Source organism: Bombina bombina, chromosome 2 (assembly GCF_027579735.1).
Source record: "Bombina bombina isolate aBomBom1 chromosome 2, aBomBom1.pri, whole genome shotgun sequence".
Lineage (NCBI taxonomy): Eukaryota > Metazoa > Chordata > Amphibia > Anura > Bombinatoridae > Bombina > Bombina bombina.
Window position 1 is genome coordinate 715,968,078 of NC_069500.1, and position 27,279 is coordinate 715,995,356.

The 27,279-nt window shown below is 39.6% G+C and overlaps 1 protein-coding gene across 3 annotated transcripts in view; it reads right to left on the reverse strand.

The window, feature by feature from the left end:
* ZCCHC7 (zinc finger CCHC-type containing 7) overlaps positions 1 to 27,279 on the reverse strand; it is a 644,222-nt gene that overhangs the window by 353,561 nt on the left and 263,382 nt on the right. For all 3 annotated transcript variants that reach the window (XM_053702726.1, XM_053702727.1, XM_053702724.1), the window contains exon 5: positions 11,574 to 11,744. In XM_053702726.1, coding sequence (XP_053558701.1) covers positions 11,574 to 11,744 — 171 coding nt within the window. The remainder of the gene's footprint in view (positions 1 to 11,573; positions 11,745 to 27,279) is intronic.

The window sequence follows — 27,279 nt, forward strand, 5'->3', positions numbered from 1 at the left end:
ACCACAGCAGAGCTGCTATATAGCTCCTCCCCTAACTCCTCCCCCCAGTCATTCGACCGAAGATATAGGAAGAGAAAGGGAAAGAACCATGAAGAGGTGCAGAGGTGACTGAAGTTAAAATAAAAAATAAATCCTGTCTCAAAATGACAGGGTGGGCCGTGGACTCGGTATATCGTAAAATAAATCAATTTATCAGGTAAGCATTAATCTCCTTTTCTTTTACAAGATATACCGAGTCCACGGTTTCATCCTTTACTTGTGGGATACCAATACCAAAGCTTTAGGACACGGATGAAAGGGAGGTACAAGACAGGATCCTAAACGGAAGGCACCACTGCCTGAAGCACCTTTCCCTAAAAATAGCCTCAGAAGAAGCAAAAGTATCAAATTTGGAAAATTTGGAAAAAGTATGAAGGGAGGACCAAGTCGCAGCCTTACAAATCTGTTCAACAGAAGTATCGTTTTTAAAAGCCCATGTGGAAGCCACAGCTCTAGTGGAATGAGCCGTAATCTTTTCAGGAGGCTGCTGTCCAGCAGTCTTGTATGCCAAAAGTATGATGCTTTTCAGCCAAAAAGAAAGAGGTAGCTGTAGCTTTTTGACCTCTACGCTTCCCAGAATAAACAACAAACAGAGAAGATGTTTGACGGAAATCCTTGGTTGCTTGTAAGTAAAACTTCAAAGCACGAACTACGTCTAAGTTATGTAACAGACACTCCTTCTTAGAAGGAGGATTAGGACACAGAGAAGGAACAACAATTTCCTGATTAATATTCTTATTTGAAACAACCTTAGGAAGGAATCCAGGTTTAGTACGCAAAACCAACTTATCAGAAAGGAATATAAGATAAGGGGAATCACATTGCAATGCAGAAAGTTCAGAAACTCGTCAAGCAGAAGAGATAGTAACTAAAAACAAAACTTTTGAAGATAACAGCTTAATCTCTATGGAATGCATGGGTTCAAACGGAACCCCTTGAAGAACATTAAGAACTAAATTCAAGCTCCATGGCAGAGCAATCGGTTTAAACACAGGCTTGATTCTGATTAAAGCCTGACAAAATGCCTGAACATCTGGGACATCTGCCAGACACTTGTGAAGCAAAATTGACAAAGCAGAAATTTGTCCCTTCAAGGAACTAGCTGATAATCCCTTCTCCAATCCTTCTTGGAGAAAAGACAAAATCCTAGTAATCCTGATCTTACTCCATGAGTAGCCCTTGGATTCACACCAATAAAGATATATACGCCATATCTTATGGTAAATGTTTCTAGTGAACGGCTGCGAGCCTGAATCAGGGTATCAATGACCGGCTCAGAGAAACCCCGTTTAGATAAAATCAAGCGTACAATCTCCAAGCAGTCAGCTGCAGAGAAGTTAGATTTGGATGTTGGAACGGACCTTGAATGAGAAGGTCCTTTCTCAATGGCAGTCTCCACGGTGGCAGAGACGACATGTCCACTAGATCTGCATACCAGGTCCTGCGTGGCCACGCAGGCGCTATTAAAATTACCGAAGCCCACTACTGTTTGATTCTGGCAATCACACAAGGAAGGAGAGGAAAAGGTGGAAACACATAAGCCAGGTTGAACGACCAAGGTACTGCTATAGCATCTATCAGTACAGCCTGGGGATCCCTTGACCTGGACCCGTAACGTGGAAGCTTGGCATTTTGTCGAGATGCCAACAGATCCAACTCCGGTGTGCCCCATTGATAAATCAAGGCTGCAAACACCTCCGGATGGAGTTCCCACTCCCCCGGATGAAAAGTCTGACGACTTAGAAAATCCGCCTCCCAGTTCTCTACTCTTTGGATATAGATCGCAGACAGATGGCAAGAGTGAGTCTCCGCCCATCGGATTATCTTTGATACTTCTATCATCGCTAGAGAACTCCTTGTTCCCCCCTGATGATTGATATATGCCACAGTCATGATATTGTCCGACTGGAATCTAATGAATTTGGCCAAAGCCAACTGAGGCCACGCCAGCAGCGCGTTGAATATCGCTCTCAGTTCCAGAATATTGATTGGTAATTGAGACTCCGCTTGAGTCCACACACCCTGAGCTTTCAGGGAATTCCAGACCGCACCCCAGCCCAGAAGACTGGCTTCCGTCGTTACTATTACCCAATATGGTCTGCGGAAGCACGTCCCTTGGGACAGATTGTCCTGCGACAACCACCACCGAAGAGAGTCTCTGGTCTCTTGATCCAGATTTATCTGAGGAGATAAATTTGCATAATCCCTATTCCACTGACTGAGCATGTACAGTTGTAGTGGTCTTAGATGAAAGCGAGCAAACGGGATGATATCCATTGCCGCTACCATTAGTCCGATGACTTCCATACAGTGAGTCACTGATGGCCGCTGAATGGACTGCAGAGCCCTGCAAGTATTTAGAATCTTTGATTTTCCGACTTCTGTGAGAAATATTTTTCATATTTTCTGAGTCTATCAGAGTTCCTAGGAATGGAACGCTGGTCTGTGGAATTAATTAACTCTTTCCTACATTCACTTTCCAACCGTGAGTTCTCAGAAATGACAACACGATGTCCGTGTGAGATTAGGACAGATGAAATGTTGACGCCTGAATCAGCATATCGTCCAGATAGGGCGCTACTGCTATGCCTCGCGGCCTGAGAACCGCTAGAAGAGACCCTAGAACCTTTGTGAAGATCCTGGGAGTCGTGGCCAACCCGAAGAGCAGGGCCACAAACTGATAATGTTTGTCCTGAAATGCAAATCGCAGAAACTGATGGTGATCCTTGTGGATAGGAATGTGAAGATACGCATCCTTCAGGTCCACCGTGGTCATGTATTGACCCTCCCGGATCATAGGCAGAATTGTACGAATAGTCTCCATATTGAACGATGGGACTCTGAGAAACTTGTTTAGACACTTGAGATCTAAAATCGGTCTGAAAGTTCCCTCTTTTTTGGGAACCACGAAAAGGTTTGAATAGAACCCCTGCCCTTGTTCCCGATCTGGAACTGGACAAATTACACCCATGGTGTAGAGGTCTTTTACACAGCATAAGAACGCCTCTCTTTTTGTCTGGTCTACAGACAATCGTGAAAGATGAAATCTTCCCCTTGGGGGGGAGTCTTTGTAATCCAACTGAAACCCCTGGGCCACAATTTCCAATGCCCAGGGATCCTGTACATCCCTTGCCCAAGCCTGAGAAAAGAAAGAGTCTGCCCCCTACTAGATCCGGTCCCGGATCGGGGGCTGCCCCTTCATGCTGTCTTGGTAGCAGCAGTGGGCTTTTTGACATGTTTACCTTTATTCCAGGTCTGATTAGGTCTCCAGACCGCCTTGGATTGCGCAAAGTTCCCTTCCTGCTTAGTGGAGGGAGGGGAAGCAGAAGATGTTCCTTTAAAATTTCGAAAGGAACAAAAATTATTTTGTTTACTCCTCATCTTGAGGGGCTTGTCCTGAGGTAGGGCGTGACCCTTACCTCCAGTAATGTCAGAGATTATTTCCTTCAGTTCAGGCCCGAATAGAGTCTTACCCTTGAAGGGAATAGTCAAAAGCTTAGATTTCGACGATACGTCAGCCGACCATGACTTTAGCCATAACGCTCTACGTGCTACAATGGCAAAGCCTGCATTTTTCTCTGCTAACTTTGAAAGTTGAAAAGCAGCATCCGTCATAAAAGAATTTGCTAGCCTAAGAGCCTTAATTCTGTCTAAAATGTCCTCTAAAGGTGTCTCAACCTTCAGAGACTCTTCCAGGGCGTCAAACCAAAAAGCAGCCACAGTAGTTACTGGAACCATGCAAGCTATAGGCTGTAAGAGAAAACCCTGGTGAACAAAAATTTTCTTTAGAAGACCCTACAATTTTTTATCCATAGGGTCTTTAAACGCATAACTGTCCTCAATGGGTATAGTTGTACGTTTAGCTAAAGTAGAAATAGCTCCCTCCACCTTGGGAATCAATTGCCAAAAATCCTGCATGGTGTCAGATATGGGTAATATTTTCTTAAAAGTAGGAGGGGGAGAAAATGGTATACCTGGTCTATCCCATTCCTTCTTAACAATTTCCGAAATTCTCTTAGGAACCGGAAAAACATCCGTGTAAGTAGGTACTTCCAAATATTTGTCCATTTTACACAATTTTTCTGGGGGAATCGTGATCGGGTCACAATCATCCAGAGTCGACAGAACCTCCCTGAGCAACAGACGGAGGTGTTCCAGTTTAAATTTAAAGGACAAGATGTCCAAATCTATCTGAGGTAATACATTTCCTGATTCTGAAAGTTCTCCCTCAGACATAAAATCCCTGGCCCCATATCAGAACACTGTGAGGGTGTATAGGAAATAGCCACTAGGGCATCAGAGGGTTCAGCATCTACATCAGAACCCAGCGTACTGCGTTTACCCTGCAAAACTGGCAGTTTAGACAATACCTCTGTAAGGGTAGTAGACATCACTGCAGCCATATCTTGCAAAGTAAAAGAATTAGACGCACTAGAAGTACTTGGCGTCACTTGTGCGGGCATTAAAGGTTGAGACACTTGGGGAGAATTAGGTGGCATCATCTTTAGACACACTTTCAATACCAAAAATGTAACCTTTACAGTGTAAGGCCCTTTCAGTACAAGAGGGGCACAATGTAAGAGGGGGTTCCACAACGGCTTCTAAACACATAGAGCATTGACTATATTCAATGTCAGACATGTTGAACAGGCTATGTAACACCACAGAAAAGTTAAACACTTTATTTGAAAGTATAAAACCGTTTAACAAAAAAACGGTACTGCGCCTTTAAGAAATTAAAAAAAAAAAAAGCGCAAAAGTTCTACAAAACCGCTAAGAATTAAACACAGATGCACAATCTTTAGATAATGCTGCCCTAAAAAGCATCCGGATATTGCACCCCAAGTAAGGACAGTTAAACAAATTATTTACTAAGGATAATGACGTTTTGACTAAACCTCTTATTAACGTTTATCCGCACCCCCAGGGATGTTAGAAGACACTCCAAATCACTCCGGTACAAGAGTGATTAGTTTGGGCCCAAACGGAGCTGAATGCTACTGCCTGTGAGTAAGGAAACTGCGCAACTGAGGCGCGAAAACAGGCTCCGCCCATCTACTACGATGTATGTGAAGCTCAAACGCAGCATGAAAAACATCCCAAACAAGCCATGTGGGTATAACAAACACTAAAAAACGGGTGCAGAATTAGCCATGTGGATCCCAAAAAATTAAAAACCACCAGACATAACCTATGTTAGATTCCTAATAAAACGTTAGGCTGCCCCAGTGTCTCACCATGCATTAAACCATAGATGATCACAGTAATAACCTCTTTCACTGAACAGAATTACTGCTTACCCCTTCCCTCTATGGGAATTATGTCAGTCAGTTCTGATACATCACAGTCTCCTCCTCCTCACAGTCTCCTCAGAAATAATGACTGCACATACCTCAGTGCTGCTTAGAGCAGGAAACGTTCCCCACACTGAAGACTCTTCTGTTCTCCTCAGCAATCTTGTGGGAAAGCAAACATGGACCTCAGTTACAACTGCTGAGATCATCAGACTCCAGGCAGAATTCTTCTTCTATGTTCTGCCAGAGGAAAAATAGTACACTCCGGTACCATTTAAAAATAAAAAATTCTTGATTGAAGAAAACTAAGACTATCAATTTAATCACCATGTAAACTTTACCCTTCATATTGCTAGCATAGGGAAAGAGAATGACTGGGGGAGGAGTTAGGGGAGGAGCTATATAGCAGCTCTGCTGTGGTGCTCTTTGCCACTTCCTGTTAGCAGGAGGAATATATCCCATAAGTAAAGGATGAAACAGTGGACTCGGTATATCTTGTAAAAGAAATGCTTGTTCATGAATGCAAATCTTAGATATTGATAACGATCCCTGTGAATAGGGATATGAAGTAAAGCATCCTTCAAATCTATCGTTGAAATAAACTGTCCTTGCTGAACAAGAGGAAGAATAGTCCGAATTGTTTCCATCTTGAAAAAATGAACCCTGAGAAACTTGTTTAAAGTCTTTAAATCCAGAACATGCCTTTAAGTCCCCTACTAATTGCAGGTCTAAAAAGAAAACCTGCTTGCTAAAAAGTCTTTCTAATAAAATACTATATCTTTCTTTCCATAGAGTATTTAAAAGAGGAACTATCCTCAAGAGGTAGTAGTATCTAGAAATAGCCCCATCCACTATAGGGATAGTTTCCCAAAGCTCCATATTAGAAGCAGACAAAGGAAACATGTTTTTTAAATTTTAAAGCATGATTAAACAGGATACCTGACTTAGACCAATCTTTAGAAATTAATTCAGACATAGCATCTGGAAAAATCTGTGGAGACTTAGCAGTATGTTTAAAAATCAAATCCAATTGCTTCACAGACATCCTCAGAAACCATGGTATCCTAAAGACCTAAGTTACATAACACTTTAAATCCTAAAAAAAAGCCCTAACTTGAACCTTCCTACCCTTCTATCAGTTAGTCTATTTACTTTGCCTCCAAAATTCCAAATTATTGGAATGACAGGTCTATAATTGCCTAACTCAAATTATCTCAACTAACTGCTTACTTGATCCACTACAATCTGGTCTCCACACTAAACACTCAACAGAAACCACACTCACTAAAGTAACAAATTATCTACTATCAGCTAAAGCAAAGGGACACTACTCCCAATTCTTCTGAATTTATATGCATTTGGCATCCGACACACAGCCTTCTCCTCTCCTTTAACAGCATAACCTCTGATTATTTGGAATCTCTAATATGAAGTACCACAAGATTCTGTCTTAGGTCCATTGCTTTTCTCTCTCTATACATACTCCCTTGGAAAACTTATATCCTCCTTTGGGTTCAAGTACTACTTATATGCTGATGATACCCAAATCTATCTTTCCTCTCCTGATATCATTTTGTCTTTACTCAACTAGATTACCAACTGTCTCTCTGCAATTTCCTCTTGGATGTCCTCGCACTACCCCCAAATAAATCTGTCTAAAACTGAGCTGCTTCTTATTCCCCCTCTTTCAGGCATTAGACACCTGACATTTCTCTTACAACTGGAGACTCTATTCTCAAGACCAAACCGCAGGTCCTCTGTCTTGGGTTCACACTTGACTCTGAACTCACATTTACTCCACATATACAAGCACTCGCCAAATTCTGCTGTGCACACCTACGCAAAATTTCCAGAATTCGTCCTTTACTTATTTAAGAAACTACAAAAATAATAATTTCCTCATTTTGTAACACATTGACTTCTAAATGGTCCTCACAAACACCTCCTCTCCCCGCCTCCAATCTATTATGAATGCTTCAGCTAGACTCATCCACCTAAGTCGGCGATCTACATCAGCTGCTCTGCCAATCTCTACACTAAGTCACCATATACTCCAGAATACATTTTAAAATATTAACCCTAACCTATAAAGCACTCAACAGCCTCACTCCAAATATATTTCATTTCACATCTACAAATACTCCCCAATCCGTCCTCTTTGATCAACTGCTGATCTATGTCTCTCCACTCTTATTATTTCTACTTCCCTCTCTTGCCTCAAAGACTTCTCACGTGGAAATCTAGGGAACCTACCTCTGATATTGTAGAGCGTAAAACTAATAACTACTATCAGATAAGAAGCATGTCAGCAGACATTCTAGATAAAAAATATCAGTTATAGGCCCCTTGGGAGCCTTGGATTATGGATATAGAAGCAAAAAATAGCTAATAGAGTGTGGGCTGAGATTTCTAAATTGTTTGAATGAGAATTAGTCTAGAATAAAACTGGTTGACTTGCTTTTTTTATGTTACTACCTGTATATGAGTAAAAGATAGGTGAGATAGGAACCGGGCTTTGCCTTATAGATTAATTAAAACTGGAGGCTGTTCTGAATATTAGAAGAGTTGTTTGGAAAGTGAGCACTTATGGTGACACTATTGATGTAATAACATTTGGAGTTTCACAATCAAAATGTTAATTTATTTAACATTGATGTTAAAGGGCAGTAAATTCATAATTAGACATTCAAGATTCAGATAGAGATTATAATTTTTTTTAAATGCACAAGTTGTTTAAAATTGTATTTCTACCTAAATTATGAAATAATTTTTTTTTGAGTTTCATGTCGCTTTAATGATATTAAAGGGACAGTTCACCCAAAAACTTTCTCCCCTTTAAATTATTCCCAATGATCCTTTTTACCTGCTAGAGTGTATTAAATTGGTTGCAAGTAGCTCCTTTACTCATATTTCAGCATTTGAAATAGCTGATTTAGCTTGTGGTTTCCCAACCTATACTGAAAGTTTTGATACTGGCGTATACTCTATTGACAAGCCTAAGTAAACACAGCCAGCAGAAGAGATTACACCCTCAGTAGGGGGCATGATAGTTAAGTAATAAAATGATAATTTGCCATTGTTCTCTCTATGTATTGAGCTTTGGTGTTACAGACAAATATAAAATAAGGAAGCAAGTCTGTGTACATTAAAGTGATTACATAATGAGATCTGATATTACCTGAAGCTCAACCCATTGTAATAGGCTGTGGTTTCAAAGCACAAAACCAGCTACTTCAGATACACAAATAAACCCGAAAATGCAATTTCTCAAATATTTTATACTCTGCAGTTGGTATAACAAGTCATTTAAAATACATTTATGGAAAAACAATTTTACAGTGTACTGTCCCTTTAATTTGTGTAACATTTGTTTAAAACACTAATAAAGTTCTTAAAAAAATAAAATATGCTTTGAATTTTGTACTTTTTGATATGCTTTTAACTTCATCTTTTTAAATTACATTTTACATTAAATGAGATTTGTACTGTGTACAGTAAATACATTTTTATTTTGTACTTTATCCTTTTAAAGACATTAGGATGTTCCATGCTGTACTAACTGTGCTGGGCTTTAGCGCCGTTAGCACGGCATGGAACGTCCTAGTCGTCTGGCTGTCCTGAAGCCAACGGCGCTTACTGCATGGGATCAGGTCATGGTGGGCGTGCCTAGGGTTCTAGGCTCGCTCCCCTGACCCAATCCCATCATTGAAATCTCGCAATCACATGCATGATCGTGAGATTTCAATTTGTTTACATCGGAACGTTATTCCAATGTAGACAAATTTAACCCGGCACGAAAGGGTTAAATAGGAATTTTTAAACATAATTTATATTTTAATGTGTACTATTAAAATGATTTCTAATGCATACTTTAATTAAATCTTTAATATCATACTTATAATGTGAATTTTAAACTGCATATTTTATTGAGCACTACAATTTAATGTATGTATCTTTCATATACAGAATTGTACGTCTCTCAATGCAAAATTCACTTTTAGAGAATCTTGTGGAGGGTCTTGCAGCACTTAGTGACATTTTTACATAATCTCACGTTACATTTGCCTTTCGCAGCTAGATCAGATTGAACGTCAATTAAAGGGACACTGTACCCAAAAAAATTCTTTCGTGATTCAGATTGAGCATGAAATTTTAAGCAACTTTCTAATTTACTCCTATTATCAAATTTTCTTCATTCTCTTGGTATCTTTATTTGAAATGTAAGAATGTAAGTTTAGATGCCGGCCCATTTTTGGCAAACAACCTGGGTTGTCCTTGCTGATTGGTGGATAAATTCATCCACTAATAAAAACGTGCTGTCCAGAGTACTGAAAGCAAAAAAAAGCTTAGATGCCTTCTTTTTCAAGTAATGATAGCAAGAGAAAGAAGAAAAATTGATAATAGGAGTAAATTAGAAAGTTGCTTAAAATTGCATGCTCTATCTGAATTACAAAAGAAAAAATTTGACTTCAGTGTCCCTTTAACTAAAAAACACAGGAAAATTATTTATATAAGAATATTCTGACTTTTTTATGCTGTAGTAAACTCTTCACTTTTTGCTTCTAGCTTATCTGTGTGCATCTAAGTGAGTGCTGGTCATTTTGGATGATGTGTTTGATATTTTTATGTTATATTTCCTATTAGGCTTTGCACACTGGCATGACTAGAGTTAACTGCCCAACCCACTGATTTGAAACACAGCTGTCCCTGAGTGCTGAAGAGCCACCTGAGCTGTACGTTTTGGCAGTGGCATGGGATGTGTACTCATTACAGTTTGAGAGTTTAGTCCATCTCCATGTGTGTAAATACATATACAGATGCACATATTTACACATATTATATATTATATCTATCTATACATTATCTAAATATATTTCAGCTTATAATTATCCTGATACAGCTCTATCTGTTTTGAAAAGCATCTGTTGCATTCTAATCACATACAGTTAGGTGGCAATTTGGTTGGCACCATATGTCTATTAAATGGAAACCTTTGCATATGACAATGATGTGGTACACAATAGACTCTGCTCTTAGAAGTTTTTATCTGGAATCATATTTTGCTAAATTGGATAACATCTGTCTAAGCCACAGAACCATTTAACAGTTTTTTTACACTATTGCGCTATTTGTCACTATCTGCAGTACATAGAGTGCAAACCGAAGTGCCATCAAATCGTATTGAACAATTGTCTCTGTAGCTAGATCTCTTGTTTGGGAGGATCAAGTGTGTACTAACAGGTAGGTTTGTGGCACTTGTGCAAGCAAAAGTAATACTGTGATATGTTGCAAAAGCACAGCATGATTTCCGTTTCAGTTTTTCACTTATTTTGATACAATTTCCAAAATGTATTTATCAACCTTGCAAGTAAATAAATAAAAAAAAAAAATCAGTGTGGCCTCCATAAAACAAAAAGTTGAACATTCCTGCAGCACCACTCAACATTGTTCAAAAAGTCTGTTGCCCTCCATTTTGATAAAAAAATATTCTCTCCTTTACTTTATTAAAGTGAAGGTAAAGTTAGCCTTTATTAACTACAATCTACCATTTATCATTATCACCTTACTCTAGTCGCTAAGTTATTTTTGTTATTTTTCAGGTATTTTACTTAAAAAAATCTATTTCCAATTCCCTACCGTTTGGGTCCTGACTCCTCCCAAGCCCTACTTCCTTCTTCAGCGATCCCACCCGCTTTCTCCGCCTCTAAAATGCGCGTTCACGGATCCGGAATAAAATGAGCATGCGCTACTCGCGATCCTAATTTTCAATGCGCATGCGCTACTTGACGATGTCAAGAGATTTGCTTGTCCGCATCCGTAATAAGCAGATGTGAGGACGCAGTAAGGCTGGGATTCCTAACTGGCAGTAGGACGCATGCGCAAAACAGGAGCGCGCGTGGGTATCAAGATAAGGAAAAAATCAATGGCGCATGCACTTTACAGTAAAGGGGCGGGTGACGTAGTTTGACGGTCGCCTAACGGCCGAAAAATCAGTTGGCTAGGAAAAACATGTGATCGAAAGGGAAAAAAATTATATATTTACGGGTTGAATTTGTGCACGGGTAGAAACAGCTTTATAAAGGTGATATCTTTCTTAATACTCATTAATATAAAATCTGATGAATGAAAGTTATAGTGTTTTTCCACACATAAGGCTATACTACATAGACATTGGGGGAACTTTACCATCACTTTAACTCTCTTAATAACAATAATATTCTCAAACCTTGTCACACTTACATCAGCATAATGCCCAGTCATAGAGCAGCGATGACAATCCTTCTTCCAATAAGCCCGTTCAATACATTCTCTTGAAAAATGCCCAGGCGTAAAACAGTTGGAGCAATAGCGTTCTGGACATGAGTTTTGGAGGTGTCCTCTTTCACCACAGAGACAACAAGCTGGTGATTTCTGATAAATATGGGAAAAAGATCTCAGTAAGTTTATCACACTAAGCATACATTTACGTAAGCTCCAAATGAAATATGTAACTATGAGAAATATTATTAATGAAAATGTAACAGCAATAACACCAACGTTGGCTATTTAAGGCTCTATTATCATTTTTATTTACTGATTTTTCAATAAATATAAATAAAATAAAAAAAACATAACCTAAACAATTACCATCACTAAAACGGTGAAAAATAAGTAAAACACATAAAAGGTTTATTCTCCTTCCTTACCAACAGAATCTCTTTAGGAACCAACATTTCCCTATCTTTCAAGATTTAAAGCTCAATTTAAAGGGACATAATATTTCTATGCTAAATCACTTGAAAGTCGAATACAGCATAACTGTAAAAAGCTGACAAGAAAATATCACCTGAGCATCTCTTTGTAAAAAAATGAAGATATTTTACCTCAAAATTTCTTTAGCTCACCCGAGTAAGTGCTGTGTAAACAGTTATACTTCAGCTGCTGTCCAGCTACAAGTTAAAAAAAAAAAACAATAGCCAATCAGCATCAGCAGTGCTGAGGTAATTTTTTACCTTTGCTGTGATCTTATGACATTTCATTTAAATCTCATGAGATTTCATAGAACTTACTTAAACTGAACAGGAGAATAACATGACTGTGCCCGCACATAACAGATGCACACTGCGTAGGTTGTCCTGGGACAAGTATCCTGACTGGCTGCTTAAAGTCTATTTACAGTGGGGTGTGAATACTTAGGAAATTTGAGGTAAAATATCTTCCTTTTTTACATAGAGATGTTCAGGTGATATTTTCTAGTCTGCTTTTTACAGCTATGCTGCATCACTTGTACGTGCTTTAACATTTGGGTATCATGTCCCTTTAATATAAACAAAGATTTGACTTTCCATTTTTATTTCACAATTTAATCTATTCTGAAGATGCCCCCATGTTTGATTTCTAAATTCTAGCTAACACTTTTTCACTAACAGAAGAAGCCCATTAACCAACACGATCTTCTTGCTAAGAAAATGGCTAAATGGCATACTCGAGGGACTAATGTATGTTCCAGATGTAGTCTCCCCGCTGCTGATCTATTGCATGTTTTTTTCTTATGTCCTAAAACGCAAAAATTCTGGAAGCAGATAGCGTTCTGGCTAAAAAGATTTTTACCCGTTAAACTCAACTTAGAGATTGTTCATATTTTTTTTCTTAGTGACGCATAGCACCATCCAGAATAAGGCCTTGACCAATACCGCAATATTGACAGCCAGGCAAATGATTCTAAGAACATGGAAAGACAAAAAAGCACCCAGTATATTTGCTTTTATTAACAACATGTTACATCAACTAGTTTTAGATCAATTTGATTCTTTGATTTTCTCAGATAATAAGCTAAAAGCATTTATGGCCAAATGGGACAAAGTAATCTTATCACTCCCCTCCCAGACTCAAATTCAGACCCTCTACCCTTTGTGTGCCTCCCCTCTCCTCAACTTATACAGCCAGGGGGGTATTAAGGCCTAGGCCAAAAAGGCCTGTGCCTAGGGCGGCATTTTTGGCTTCTCATTAGTGGTAGTCGCAGTGCTAAAGTGGACTGCAGTCACTGGATAGTGCATGCGGCGTGCTCTGGAATTCTCTCATTCTCCACTTTGAGAGCTTAGGTGGGTCACTGTGTTAAACTAAGTCTTAGTCTCAGAGGATGATACATTCTTTTTTTTTATATGACCCGGTCTGTGCAGTGCTGCTTTGGTCCTCCTTCAGCTGTCACTGTGACTATACACCTGCTACTAATGGAGGTGAGGAAAGCCCTTTCTTAAAAAGCTCTTTTTACTCCTTGGCTGCTAAAGAGGAAAGTTTATACAGTAATTATTTTATTTTTTACATAGGTTGTGGCTTGATTGGTTTTAGGATATCTGTAACGGGTAATATTATATGTGCATCACAGTTTGAAACAGCTCAGCCTGTCTAATGATTGCATACCTGATTTCTGGACATGTCTGTACATATCCCTATTGATTCTTAAAAGGTGGACTCTCTGCATGTAGCATTACTGGCTTTCTACATGGTATCATTAGCTATATAACCTACATCCTGTATATAAAACATATGTCCACCACCCCTTTCTTGTATGTACAGATAAAACTTTTGCTGGGTATAATTTAACACAGATGTAAATTCCTACATAGGTGTTTAAATACCCAAATTACACAGATAGATACTACACACTCACAGCACTACACTTACTACTAAGACCTACACGCACACACTCACCATACATGCACACTGCACTACACATACATACACCAGACATACTACACATACATACATGCATACTGCACTACACATACATACACTACACAGACATACATGCACACACACACTCACCATACATGCACACTGCACTACATATACATACACCATACACACTACACAGATAAACACGCACACACTCACCATACATCCACACTGCACTACACATACATACACCACACAGACATACACACACACAGAGCTTTGCCAATGCAAGGGCAGCACAAAACCTAAATACGCCACTGTATACAGCTGAATGCCTATCCTACATTATGGAGACAACATTTAATTTAATTTTTTTGTTGTTGTAGTTTATTTACTTTTGGTCCTGAGAGTATCTGACGTTTGCTGCCACGACTCACAAAATCAAAAGAGATGAGCAATATAAGCAGACAAGTAACTGCCAATTAATTAAACAACCGGTGCTTCTTTGTTTATCTGGCCGAAAGTCGGTTGCTAGATGAATTATGACAAAAGTATTTGTTATTGTTTGTTTTTGAGCATATACTAGATGTATATATCTTTGTTGCTGTTTGTTTTTACTGCTTTATCCTTTGTTATATGAGCAATGTGGACTGCAGAATGCCGTATTATTATTTTTCTCAATAAAAAGATTTAAAAAACAAAACAAAAAAAACAACACGATCATTCAGGCTCTCATACAGGATTATTTTTGTTCCTGTAATAAGGGAAAGTTTGGAGGAATATCTTCAAAGTTTAAAGTTGCATACTATGGCTAACGATGATACTTAGCATGTATATTGGGAAAATAATATTTGCTTCTTTAGAAAAATATATTATGTTTTAGTTGCTTTACTGTTTAATAAAATATTTTAAAACCTATGCTCTATATCCAATTTAGCATTTTTACATCACATGAACATCTCTAAGTAAAAAAAGGAAGAGATTTTACCTCAATATTTCCTCATCTTAACAGACTGAGTGCTCTGTGAACAGATACTACCAGCTGCATATTGAAAAGGCAAAAAAAAACATCCAATCAGGGTTGAGGTCACACTTTACTTAACTGTGATCTCATGAGATTTCACTAAAATATCACAAAACTTCACAGTAAATGTCATTATGGAGGGAAATAATATGACTGCACCTGCACATGACAGATTAATGTTTTCTTTCAAATCTCGGGATTATAATCCATATTAGATGCTTAAAAGTCCCTTTACAATGGGATGTGGCTACTGAGGAATGTTTGAGGTAAAAACATAATTTATGTAAGAACTTACCTGATAAATTCATTTCCTTCATATAGGCAATCCTACCAGAAGGGGCAAAGTTTCCCAAACCTCAAAATGCCTATAAATACACCCCTCACCACACCCACAATTCAGTTTAACGAATAGCCAAGAAGTGGGGTGATAAAGAAAGGAGTAGAAAGCATCAACAAAGGAATTTGGAAATAATTGTGCTTTATACAAAAAAATCATAACCACCATAAAAAGGGTGGGCCTCATGGACTCTTGCTAATATGAAAGAAATGAATTTATCAGGTAAGTTCTTACATAAATTATGTTTTATTTCATGTCATTGGCAAGAGTCCATGAGCTAGTGATGTATGGGATAGCAATACCCAAGATGTGGAACTCCACGCAAGAGTTACTAGAGAGGGAGGGACAAAATAAAAACAGCAATTTTGCTGAAAAAAATAAATCCACAGCCCAAATATAAGTTTATTTAAAAAAAATAAAAATAAAAACTTAAATCATAAGCAGAAGAATCAAACTGAAACAGATGCCCGAAAAACTTTCCTACCAAAAACTGCTTCTGAAGAAGCAAACACATCAAAATGGTAGAATTTAGTAAATGTATGCAAAGAAGACCAAGATGCTGCTTTGCAAATCTGATCAACCGTAGCTTCATTCTTAAAAGCCCAAGAAGTGGAAACTGATCTAGTAGAATGAGCTGTAATTCTCTGAGGCGGGGCTTTGCCCGACTCCAAATAAGCTTGATGAATCAAAAGCTTTAACCACGATGCCAAAGAAACGGCAGAAGCCTTCTGACCTTTCCTAGAACCAGAAAAGATAACAAATAGACTAGAAGTCTTCCTGAAATCTTTAGTGGCTTCAACATAATATTTCAGAGCTCTCACCACATCCAAAGAATGTAAAGATCTCTCCAAAGAATTCTTAGGATTAGGACACAAAGAATGGACAACAATTTCTCTATTGATGTTGTTAGAATTCAAAACCTTAGTTAAGAATTTAAATGAAGTCCGCAAAACTGCCTTATCCTGATGAAAAATCAGAAAAGGAGAATCACAAGAGAGAGCAGATAATTCAGACACTCTTCTAGCAGAAAAAATGGCCAAAAGGAACAAAACTTTCCAGGAAAGTAGTTTAATGTCCAAAGAATGCATAGGCTCAAAAGGAGGAGCCTGCAAAGCATTCAAAACCAAATTAAGACTTCAAGGAGGAGAGATTGATTTAATGACAGGCTTGATACGAACCAAAGCCTGTACAAAACAATGAATATCAGGAAGTTTAGCAATTTTCCTGTGGAATAAAACAGAAAGAGCAGAGATTTATTCTTTCAAGGAACTTGCAGACAAACCTTTATCCAAACCATCCTGAAGAAACTGTAAAATTCTAGGAATTCTAAAAGAATGCCAGGAGAATTTATGAGAAGAACACCGTAAAATTTAAGTTTTCCAAACTCGTTAATAAATCTAGAAATCTAGAAACCGATTTATGAGCCTGCAACATAGTATTAATCACTGAGTCAGATAAACCTCTATGACTAAGCACTAAGCGTTCAATTCCATACCTTCAAATTTAATGATTTGAGATCCTGATGGAAAAACGGACCTTGAGATAGAAAGTGTGGCCTTAATGGAAGTGGCCAAGGTTGGCAACTGGACATCCAAACAAGATCTGCATACCAAAACCTGTGAGGCCATGCTGGAGCCACCAGCCGCACAAACGATTGCTCCATGATGATTTTGGAGATCACTCTTGGAAGAAGAACTAGAGGCGGGAAAATATAAGCAGGTTGATAACACCAAGGAAGTGTTAACGCATCCACTGCTTCCGCCTGAGGATCCCTGGACCTGGACAGTTTCTTGTTTAGATGAGAAGCCATCAGATCTATTTCTGGAAGCTTCCACATCTGAACAATTTGAGAAAACACATCTGGGTGAAGAGACAATTCTCCCGGATGTAAAGTCTGACGACTGGAATAACCCGCTTCCCAATTGTCTATACCTGGGATATGAACCGCAAAAATTAGACAGGATCTGGATTCCGTCCAAACAAGTATCCAAGATACTTCTTTCATAGCTTGAGGACTGTGAGTCCCCCCCTGATAATAGACATATGCCACAGTTGTGATATTGTCTGTCTGAAAACAAATGAACGGTTCTCTCTTCAACAGAGGCCAAAACTGAAGAGCACGGAGTTTCAAAATATTGATTGGTAATCTCGCCTCTTGAGATTTCCAAACCCCTTGTGCTGTCAAAGATCCCCAAACAGCTCCCCAACCTGAAAGACTTGCATCTGTTGTGATCATAGTCCAGGTTGGACGAACGAAAGAGGCCCCTAAAATTATACGATGGTGATATAACCACCAAGTCAGAGAAAGTTGAACATTGGGATTTAAGGATATTAATTGTGATATCCCTGTATAATCCCTGCACCATTGGTTCAGCATACAAAGCTGGAGAGGTCTCATATGAAAATGAGCAAAGGGGATCGCTTCCGATGCTGCAGTCATGAGACCTAAAACTTCCATGCACATAGCTACTGAAGGGAATGACTGAGACTGAAGGTTCCGACAGGCTGCAACCAATTTCAAACGTCTCGTCTGTTAGAGACAAAGTCATGGACACTGAATCTATCTGGAAACCTAAAAAGGTTACCTTTGTCTGAGGAATCAAAGAACTTTTTGGTAAATTGATCCTCCAACCATGTCTTTGAAGAAACAATACTAGTTGATTCACGTGAGATTCTGCAAAACATAAAGACTGAGCGAGTACCAAGATATCGTCCAAATAAGGAAACACCACAATACCCCGCTCTCTGATTACAGAGAGTAGGGCACCGAGAACCTTTGAAAAGATTCTTGGAGCCGTTGCTAGGCCAAAAGGAAGAGCAACAAATTGGTAATGCTTGTCTAGAAAAGAGAATCTCAGGAACTGATAGTGATCCGGATGAATCGGAATATGAAGATATGCATCCTGTAAGTCTATTGTGGACATATAATGTCCTTGCTGAACAAAAGGCAGAATAGTCCTTATAGTCACCATCTTGAAAGTTGGTACTCTTACATATTGATTCAAAATCTTTAGATCCCAAACTGGTCTGAATGAATTTTCTTTCTTTGGGACAATGAATAGATTTGAATAAAACCCCAGGCCCTGTTCCTGAAATGGAACTGGCAAGATTACCCCTGATAACTCCGGGTCTGAAACACACTTCAGGAAAGCCTGAGCCTTTACTGGGTTCACTGGAATGCGTGAGAGAAAAAATATTCTCACAGGTGGTCTTACTCTGAATCCTATTATGTACCCCTGAGAGACAATACTCTGAATCCAATGATTTTGGACCAAATTGATCCAAACATCTTTGAAGAATTTTATTTGTTTTTAACTTAATTTTTCCTTTTATTGAGGTAAAATGAACCGATTACATGCATATCAAAACATTTATGTCTCTTTTATGAGTTACAACACTACTCAGAGACAGTGAAATACATAGAAGATATCATCTTAACAAAGAAGACAATAACAGATTGGTAGAAGAACAGTGATAGAACAAACTACTAACTGCTATTTTGTCCCTTTCTCACATACCCCTCAATAACTTTTTTACTTAAATTTAGGGTCCTTTCACTTGACGTCTATAATTTCCAGCTCCAGAGGGGTCTCGACAGAACTATATCAGGAGTTACCCAATTACACCTTTACATCACTCAGCCCCCTCTATTCCAGCCAGGTGTCGACCCCTACCCTGGGGGGTCTTGTCTATCTTATTATAGGGTACATGCGGAGTGTGGGGTCTAGAGCATCGAATACATTATTCTCCAAATGAATGTCTGCCAAAGTGTATTATATATTGATGGGAGGGACCAGAATTTATAGAGTAAAGGAGGTATTTAGCACAGGTTACCTTACCTATTTCTACCGAAATGCTCGAACTTAATTCAGGCAGGTGGAGTAGGAAGAAGAAAAAAAAAAAAGAAAAAAGGGGGGGGAGAAAAAGGGGGGGAAGGAGAGGTCAGGATGGGAAAGCAGAAAAAAGACCAGATAAGGGGAAGAGGATAGAAGAGAACTCCTCATCCTACAGGAGTACTCACAGCCATACACTGATAGATTTGGTGGGCCTACATGATATTTTATTGGTCCCCTGACGGGTCTTGTCTATAAAACCAGAGGTCCCAAATTTTCCAGTACGACTCAATTTTGTTCAGGTGGAGATAGAATCCTTTTTCCATCGAAGCATAGGTTTCTATGATCTGTTTAACTCCAGACAGGGTAGGCGGGTTTGCCTGTTTCCACATTCTAGTTATCGAGATTTTAGTGGCAGCAAATAGAAAAATGGCCAATTGTTTCTGAAATTTGGGTATTTTTGGTGGAAAGATATTCAAAAGGGCTACTTTCGGAACCATCGTGATACAAATCCCAGCTGAATCGCATAACTGAAAAACCCCTCTCCACAGCTATTTTAAGACTGGGCACGACCACCAGACATGGAGATCCGAGCCTATCCGCAACCTCTCCAACATAAGGGCGAATGAGATGGGGCCATCTGAGCCAATCTCTGTGGGGTATAATGCCATCTAAGGCAGACTTTAATAAAGAGCTCCAGTGAGTTAGCACAATGCAGTGTCTTTTTAGTGAGTAAAACCGCCTGCGACCAGATCCCTTCTGTGGCTTGCCTTTTCAGATCTTGTTCCCAGGTCTTTAATTGCCACACCTCCCCCACACATACGTTTTTCATTATCAACGAGTAGTGAATGGATATGGGCCTTGACAAGGATTGCCCTGACTTGCATTTCTGTTCCCACAATGTTAATTCTCTCAGGTCTGAAGTCGGAAATCCCCAACTAGAAAGAAATTTGTGTAAGCGGAATCTTTCTAATTGGAACCATGGGGGGAGAGAAATATCATCTCCATGACACTTCGGTTCAGCCGGTCATAGGGTATTCTGATGGTATAGGTCAGAAACTCTCAGTAGCTCCCACTGTCTCCATTTGGAACCATGGGAATCTGACAGGCCTCTTAGCAGGCCCGGGATCGAATGAATTGGGGAAGGGTGCGTGGCTATTTCTGAGTAATGTCTAATTGTTTTCCAAGGGCTTGCTTAACTATTGGATTTAGAATAACAGAACTGTCCGTTTTATAGTCCGGGATCCAGGGTAGATCACTAAGAGTAATTCCCGATGGAAGAGAAAACTGTTCCACCCCCTTCCACCCCCTTCCAACCTTGTGACATGTCACTCGTCTCCCAGTAGGAAATGTGAGTCAGTCTAGCTGCCTCATAGTAAATGGTGATGTTTGGGAGAAAAACTCCTCCCAAGTGGTAAGGCCTCTGCAGCGTCTTTCTGAAGATTCTTGGCCTCTTCCCCTGCCAGATATATCTAGCTATCAAAGCATTAAACTTTTCTAGAAGTGATCTGGGGAGGTTGAGTGGGAGACAGTGGAAATAATACAGTATCTTGGGTAGGATGGTCATTTTGACCGAAGCCATTCGACCCATCCAAGAAAGTCTCTGAAGGACCACGAGTTGAGGAGTTCTCTGATTTCTAAGAGGAGTTTATCATAGTTTTTAGTCCTGACCAGCTCAATGTTTGGGCCTAGTAGGACCCCTAAGTGAGTGATCGTGTCCGATGCCCATTGAAATTGTTAAGATTCCCGAAGAATTTCTTGTTCAAATTGCGGGATTGTAAGAGCCTCAGTTTTGGCAAGATTAAGTTTATAAAAACTTAGGGAGCTGAAAAGAGAGAGAGTCTCAAAAAGCGCCGGGATAGATCCCAAAGGGTTGGTCAAGAAGAGAGTAACATCATCCGCGAACAGCGCTATCTTCTCTCCTCCCCCACCCATCTCCTCAACTCAATGGCTCAAGGGAACCCCTTTAATCAAAGGTGAGTTCCTAATGGCTGGGGCCAGTGGTTCAATCGCCAGAGCAAACACAATGGGCGAGAGGGGACAACCCTGCCTCGTTCCATTGGTTATAGGAAAACTCGATGAGAAAAAACCCAAGCCCTTAAATTTGGCACTCGGTGAGCTATATAGAGCTTGAATTGCCAATACTATATCTTTGGGGAACCCAAAGCCAAAGAGAACCTCCCATAGGTACTCCCATCTGACCCTGTCAAACGCCTTTTCAGCGTCAAGCGACAGGGCCAGCATGGGGACCTTCAGTCTGTGCGCCTCCGAGAAAATATTTAGGATGCGTCTGGTGTTATCAGGACCTTCTCTGCCCAATGTGAACCCCACCTGGTCCGGATGTAGGAGGTTGGGAGTGATAAGGCGCAATCTGTTTGCCCACAACTTGGAATAAAGCTTTACATTGATATTAATGAGGGAGATAGGACGGTAGCTCCCACACTGGGAAGGATCTTTATTTGGTTTTGGGATAGTAAGAACCGTTGCCTCTAGTAATTCACTTCTGAATGAGCCTTTCTCTCTGGCCTCCCCAGAGATCTTGAGTAGAAGGGAGGAGAGCTCCAGGGAAAGGTCTTATAGAACAAGGCCGGAAAGCCATCAGGGCCTGGGGCTTTTCTATTTTGGAGTTGGGCAATCGCTACTTTTAATTCCAAGTTTGAGAATGGAGCTTGTACCAGCTCCACTTCTCTCTGGGACATAATGGGCAGATTCAGATTTTTTAGAAAGGCTCTAATTTGGTCTCTAGAGGGGGTAGCAACCCCTTCCGTTCGATGAAGGTTGTAGAGGTTGGAATAGAACGTCGCAAAGGCCTCTCCGATGTCTCTGGGAGAAGTCACTTGGGCGTTCCCTGTGTTTATGGACAAAATGTGGGACTCTACCTCTCAACTTATTTGCTAGTATGGTGGAGGCTTTGTTACCTTGGTAATATAAGAGATTCTTAAATCTACCTATCGCCTCCTTAACTCTAATTCTTTGATCTGGTTACGGAGGGCATCTATTTCCGCCATCAGCTTAGGGGAGGGACTAATTTTGTTAAGGTTTTCTTTAGTCCTAAGATTGGCAACTACAAGGCCGAAAGGCACTCCCCGTAGCCTCTTAATAGAGGCTTGTTTGACAATGCAAATTCCTCTAATATAGGCTTTGAGAGCTGCCCATAGTGTTTGGTGGGAGGGAACAGAATTTGTATTATGGTTCAAATATTCCTGTATGGATTGACGAATCAGAGGTTGAAATTCGGGTTCAGACAACGAGTCTGGGAGTTTCCAACTGGGGCCTGGGGTAAAGCCCAAGCCAGAGTCCAATGACATCAGAAGGGCATCGTGATCGGACCAGGCGCAAGGCTTGATCCTAGAGTCCTTGACGCTATTTAGCGCCCACGAATCAGTGAAAAAGTAGTCAAGCCTTGAGTATGAGTGGTGAGGCCTGGAGAAATACGTAAAATCTTTGGTGGTTGGATGGCAGGACCTCCAAACATTGAAAAGGTTAAATTGGGAAATTAAGTCTCTAAATTGTTTAGCTGTGGAGAGTGAATATGAGTCTATTGCTCTGCCCAGACTAACCTTTTTATCTAGGGATGGGTCCCAAATCATGTTAAAATCAACTCCCAACAAAAGCCTCCCCATTTTTATTTTGCAAACATTTTTGTAACATTGACTTGAGAAACTTAGGCTGACTCTGATTAGGAGCATAAATAATCTTTGAAGAATTTTAATCTGCCCCCCTACAAGCTGGAATGAGGGCTGCACCTTCATGCGGACATGGGGGCTGGCTTTGATCTCTTAAAAGGCTTGGATTTATTCCAATTTGAGGAAGGCTTCCAATTAGAAACAGATTCCTTTGGGGAAGGATTAGATTTCTGTTCCTTAATATGTCGAAAGGAACGAAAACGGTTAGAAGCTTTAGATTTACCTTTAGGTTTTTTATCCTGAGGCAAAAAAACGCCCTTCCCCCTAGTGACAGTTGAAATTATTGATTCCAAATGAGAACCAAATAATTTATTACCTTGGAAAGAAAGAGAAAGCAATCTGGATTTAGAAGTCATATCAGCATTCCAAGATTTGAGCCACAAAGCTCTTCTAGATAAAATAGCTAAAGACATATATCTAACATTAATTTTGATGATATCAAAAATGGCATCACAAATGAAATTATTAGCATGTTGAATCAACTTAACAATGCTAGACAAATCATGATCTGATACTTGTTGCGCTAACGTTTCCAACCAAAAAGTTGAAGCAGCTGCAACATCAGCCAAAAAAATTGCAGGCCTAAGAAGATGACATGAATATAAATAAGCCTTCCTTAGATAAGATTCAAGTTTCCTATCTAAAGGATCTTTAAAAGAAGTACTATCTTCCGAAGGAATAGTAGTACGTTTAGAAAGAGTGGAGATAGCCCCATCAACTTTGGGGATCTTTTCCCAAAACTCCAATCTAACTGCTGCCAAAGGATACCATTTTTTAAAACTTGAAGAAGGAATAAAAGTAGTACTAGGCCTATTCCATTCTTTAGAAATCATATCTATAATGGCTTTTTTTGTATTTGGATATACTATGTAGCAGCTGATTTTGAAACTGTAGCAAGAGCAGTTGGAGAGAGGACAAATTCCTTCAGCGTCTAGCTGCTGTTATGTGCTGTGATGAAAACGAGGCTGCCTTCCTTCAGGGACGATGTTGACAGCAGAGAGAGAGGAATTCAGGCAGCAATAAGTTGCGGTTTGTTTGAACAGCACTATACTTCTGAACAGGAGAGGGTTCAAGCTGAGGTTGAGAACTAAGCAGAAGGCTGCTTACAATTCCGGACTGAGGTAACAGAAACTAGCAATATTTCACAAGAAAAACTCCTGACTTGGTAACAAGAACAAAGAGCTCAGAATAGCTGTGAAGCAGCAATACCAAGCAATTAGGATAATGAGGTACAGGTTTAAATAGGCTAGAGGAAAGACAGGTGGGGACTGAATTAAAGGTACAGGCATGACAGTAACCCCCCCCCCCCCCCCACAAAAGGAAACCCACTGGGTTTCAAGGCTTAGGTCTATCCGGATGTCTTCCGTGGAAGATCGAAACGAGACGATCTGCAAAAAGGTTCGTAGAGGGTTCCCAGGAATCTTCTTCAGCAGAATACCCTTTCCAACAAACCAAGTATTCCAAAACACGACCTCGTCTTCTGGAATCGAGAATTTCAGATACCTTGTATTCCGGTTGATCTTTGTATGCGGAATGGTTTAAAGGAATAGGAACTCCTCGGATGTGCTGGAATGATTTCAGTAGGGAGACATGAAAGGTAGGGTGAATTTGCAATTCACTAGGCAATTCCAAAGTGACCGCATTGTCATTTACTATCTTAGTGATAGAATAGGGACCAATGTACAATGAAGCAAGCTTCTTACAGGGTGTACGTAACCGTATGTTCTTTGTGGAGAGCCACACCTTGTCACCAATTTGATAGGTAGGGGGCTTTCGATGCCTGAGGTCGTAGTAATGTTTTTGGGAGTTTTGATCTGCTGCAATGTTAGACTTCAGACTTTGATAAATCTGCGACAACTTGTTTGTGATATCCAAAACTGTGGGAGAACTAGATGAGTAATCTGGAAACGGATGGAAAGAGGGATTATAGCCATAATTGGCAAAAAATGGCGAATGTTTGGTTGATGTATTAGTTGCATTATTGTACGCTAATTCAGCATAAGGAAGATAATCAACCTAGTGGTCTTGTTGATCGGAACAAAATACTCTGAGATATTGTTGGAGGCATTGATTTGCCCTTTCCGTCTGCCCATTCGAATGAGGATGGTATGCCGTACTAAGATTTTGGGTAATGTTTAAAGATGTACAAAGCTCTTTCCAAAACTTGGAGGTAAATTGGCTACCCGTCTGTGGTTATAGTGTTTGGTAATCCATGTAATTTTACAATGTTAGTCAAAAATAGTTGAGCGGTTAAAGAAGGCAATCTAGTTGAAGGAACGAAATGTGCCATCTTAGTAAGTCGGTCAATTACTACAAGTATTGTGGTATGGTTTGATGATTTTGGTAGGTCTACTATAAAATCCATAGCTACCTCCGACCATGGTCTATCTGGCATAGATAATGATAGTAACATCCCATAAGGCTTTTTTTACTTGTTTGGATGCAGGTTGTACAAGATTTTATGTAATTGGTTACTGTCTGTGTCATATTTGGCCACCAGAATGTACGTTGTAACAGTTTTAAAGTCCTTTTTATACCAGGGTGTCCAGTGAGAACTGAGTCGTGTACCATATGGAGAATTGCTTCTTGTGCAGATAGAGGTATAGAGTAAATTATCATGGTAGTACAAATTATCTATTCCTTTCCGCAAAATTTTGCTAGGAAGATTTGCATCATTTTGTTGAGCTATTTTTAAACGTTCATGCATAGTGGTATTCAATGCCACAATATGTTCTCTGGGTATAATAGTTGTTGGACAAGGAGAGTGCGTTGGTACTGTAGGCAATCGGGAAAGAGCATCAGCCTTGCCGTTACGTGAACCTGGTCGATGAATAATAACGAAATTAAATCTGGTGAAATAAAGGCTCCATCGAACTTGTCTGGCAGAGAGGGTACGATTTGTTTGTAAATATTCCAGATTTTTATGATCAGTGTAGACAGGAATAGGTTGTTCTGTACCTTCCAGTAAATGTCTCCGGTGTTCCAATGAAGTTTTTATTGCCAAAAGTTCTTTCTCCCCAATAGGGCAATTAAGTTCTGATGGAGTCATAGCTCTTGAAAAGAAGGCGATTGGATGCATTGGTAAATCATGAGATTTCCTCTGGGAAAGGATTTCTCCTACCGCGTACTCACTGGCATCAACTTTTAAAATGTATTGGAGGTTGTGGTCGGGAAAGTGCAAGATGGGAGCTGATGTAAAACTCTGTTTTAGCATTTCAAATGCTGCCTGCGCTTCTTTCGTCCAAAGGAACTTGGTGTTTTTTCGTTTCAACTTAGTGAGTGGTTTTACTATAGATGAGAAACCCTTAATAAATTTGTGATAAAAGCTTGAGAAGTCAAGAAATCCTTGAACTAATTTTTTAGAGGTTGGTACTGGCCAGTTTGTAATTACAGATACCTTATTGTCATCCATTTGAATACCCTGGGGAGTGATTCTGTATCCTAAGGAGGATAACTCTGAGGTATGAAATATGCACTCAGGTTTTGCAAATAATTGATGTTTTCTTAGTCTGTCTAGGACAATTTTAACATGTTGGATGTGTTTTTCTATGGTATTTGAATATATTAAAATATCGTCTAAATAAATTATCATAAATACATCCAATAAATCATGAAAAATATCATTCACAAAGAACTGAAAGGTTGCAGGGGCATTACAAAGACCAAACGGCATAACCCTATACTCAAAAAGGCTGTATCTGGTGCGAAAAGCTGTCAACTACTCGTCACCACTACGTATCCTCACCAAATTATACGCACCCCTAAGATCCAACTTGGTGTATATGTTTGCACTGGATAAACGTTCTATGAGCTCAGGTATGAGTGGCAGAGGGTATCTGTTTTTCTTGGTTACTTTGTTAAGAGCCCTATAGTCTATGATAGGTCTTAGAGTACCATCCTTGTTCCTAACAAAGAACATACCTGCGCCAGCAGGAGAAGTGGATGGGGTTATAAAGCCCTTTCTAAGGTTTTCATCAAGATACTAGGTCTTTTAATTCAGGCTGTGATAATGGGTAAATATGTCCTACGGGAATAGGTGAACCAGGTAAAAGTTCAATAGGACAATCATAGGTTCTATGTGGTGGGAGCGTCTCTGCTTCCTTTTTACTAAAGACATCTTTGTATTCTAAGTAACACTCTGGTATTTCATTGTCGGTGACTTGAGCTAAAACATGGGATATACAATTATCTTTACAATAAGGTGAATTAAAAGAAATGGAGAGGTCTGCCCATTTGACAGATGGTTGATGTAATTGTAACCATTTTAACCCAAGTACAATAGGGAAAAGTGGAGAAGAAGTAACATCAAATGACAACATTTCACAATAACCATCAAGTGTAGAAACCTTTAAAGGAACAGTGTGTGTGGTGATGGGACCATGTGATGAGGAAGTACCATCAAAAACTCGCA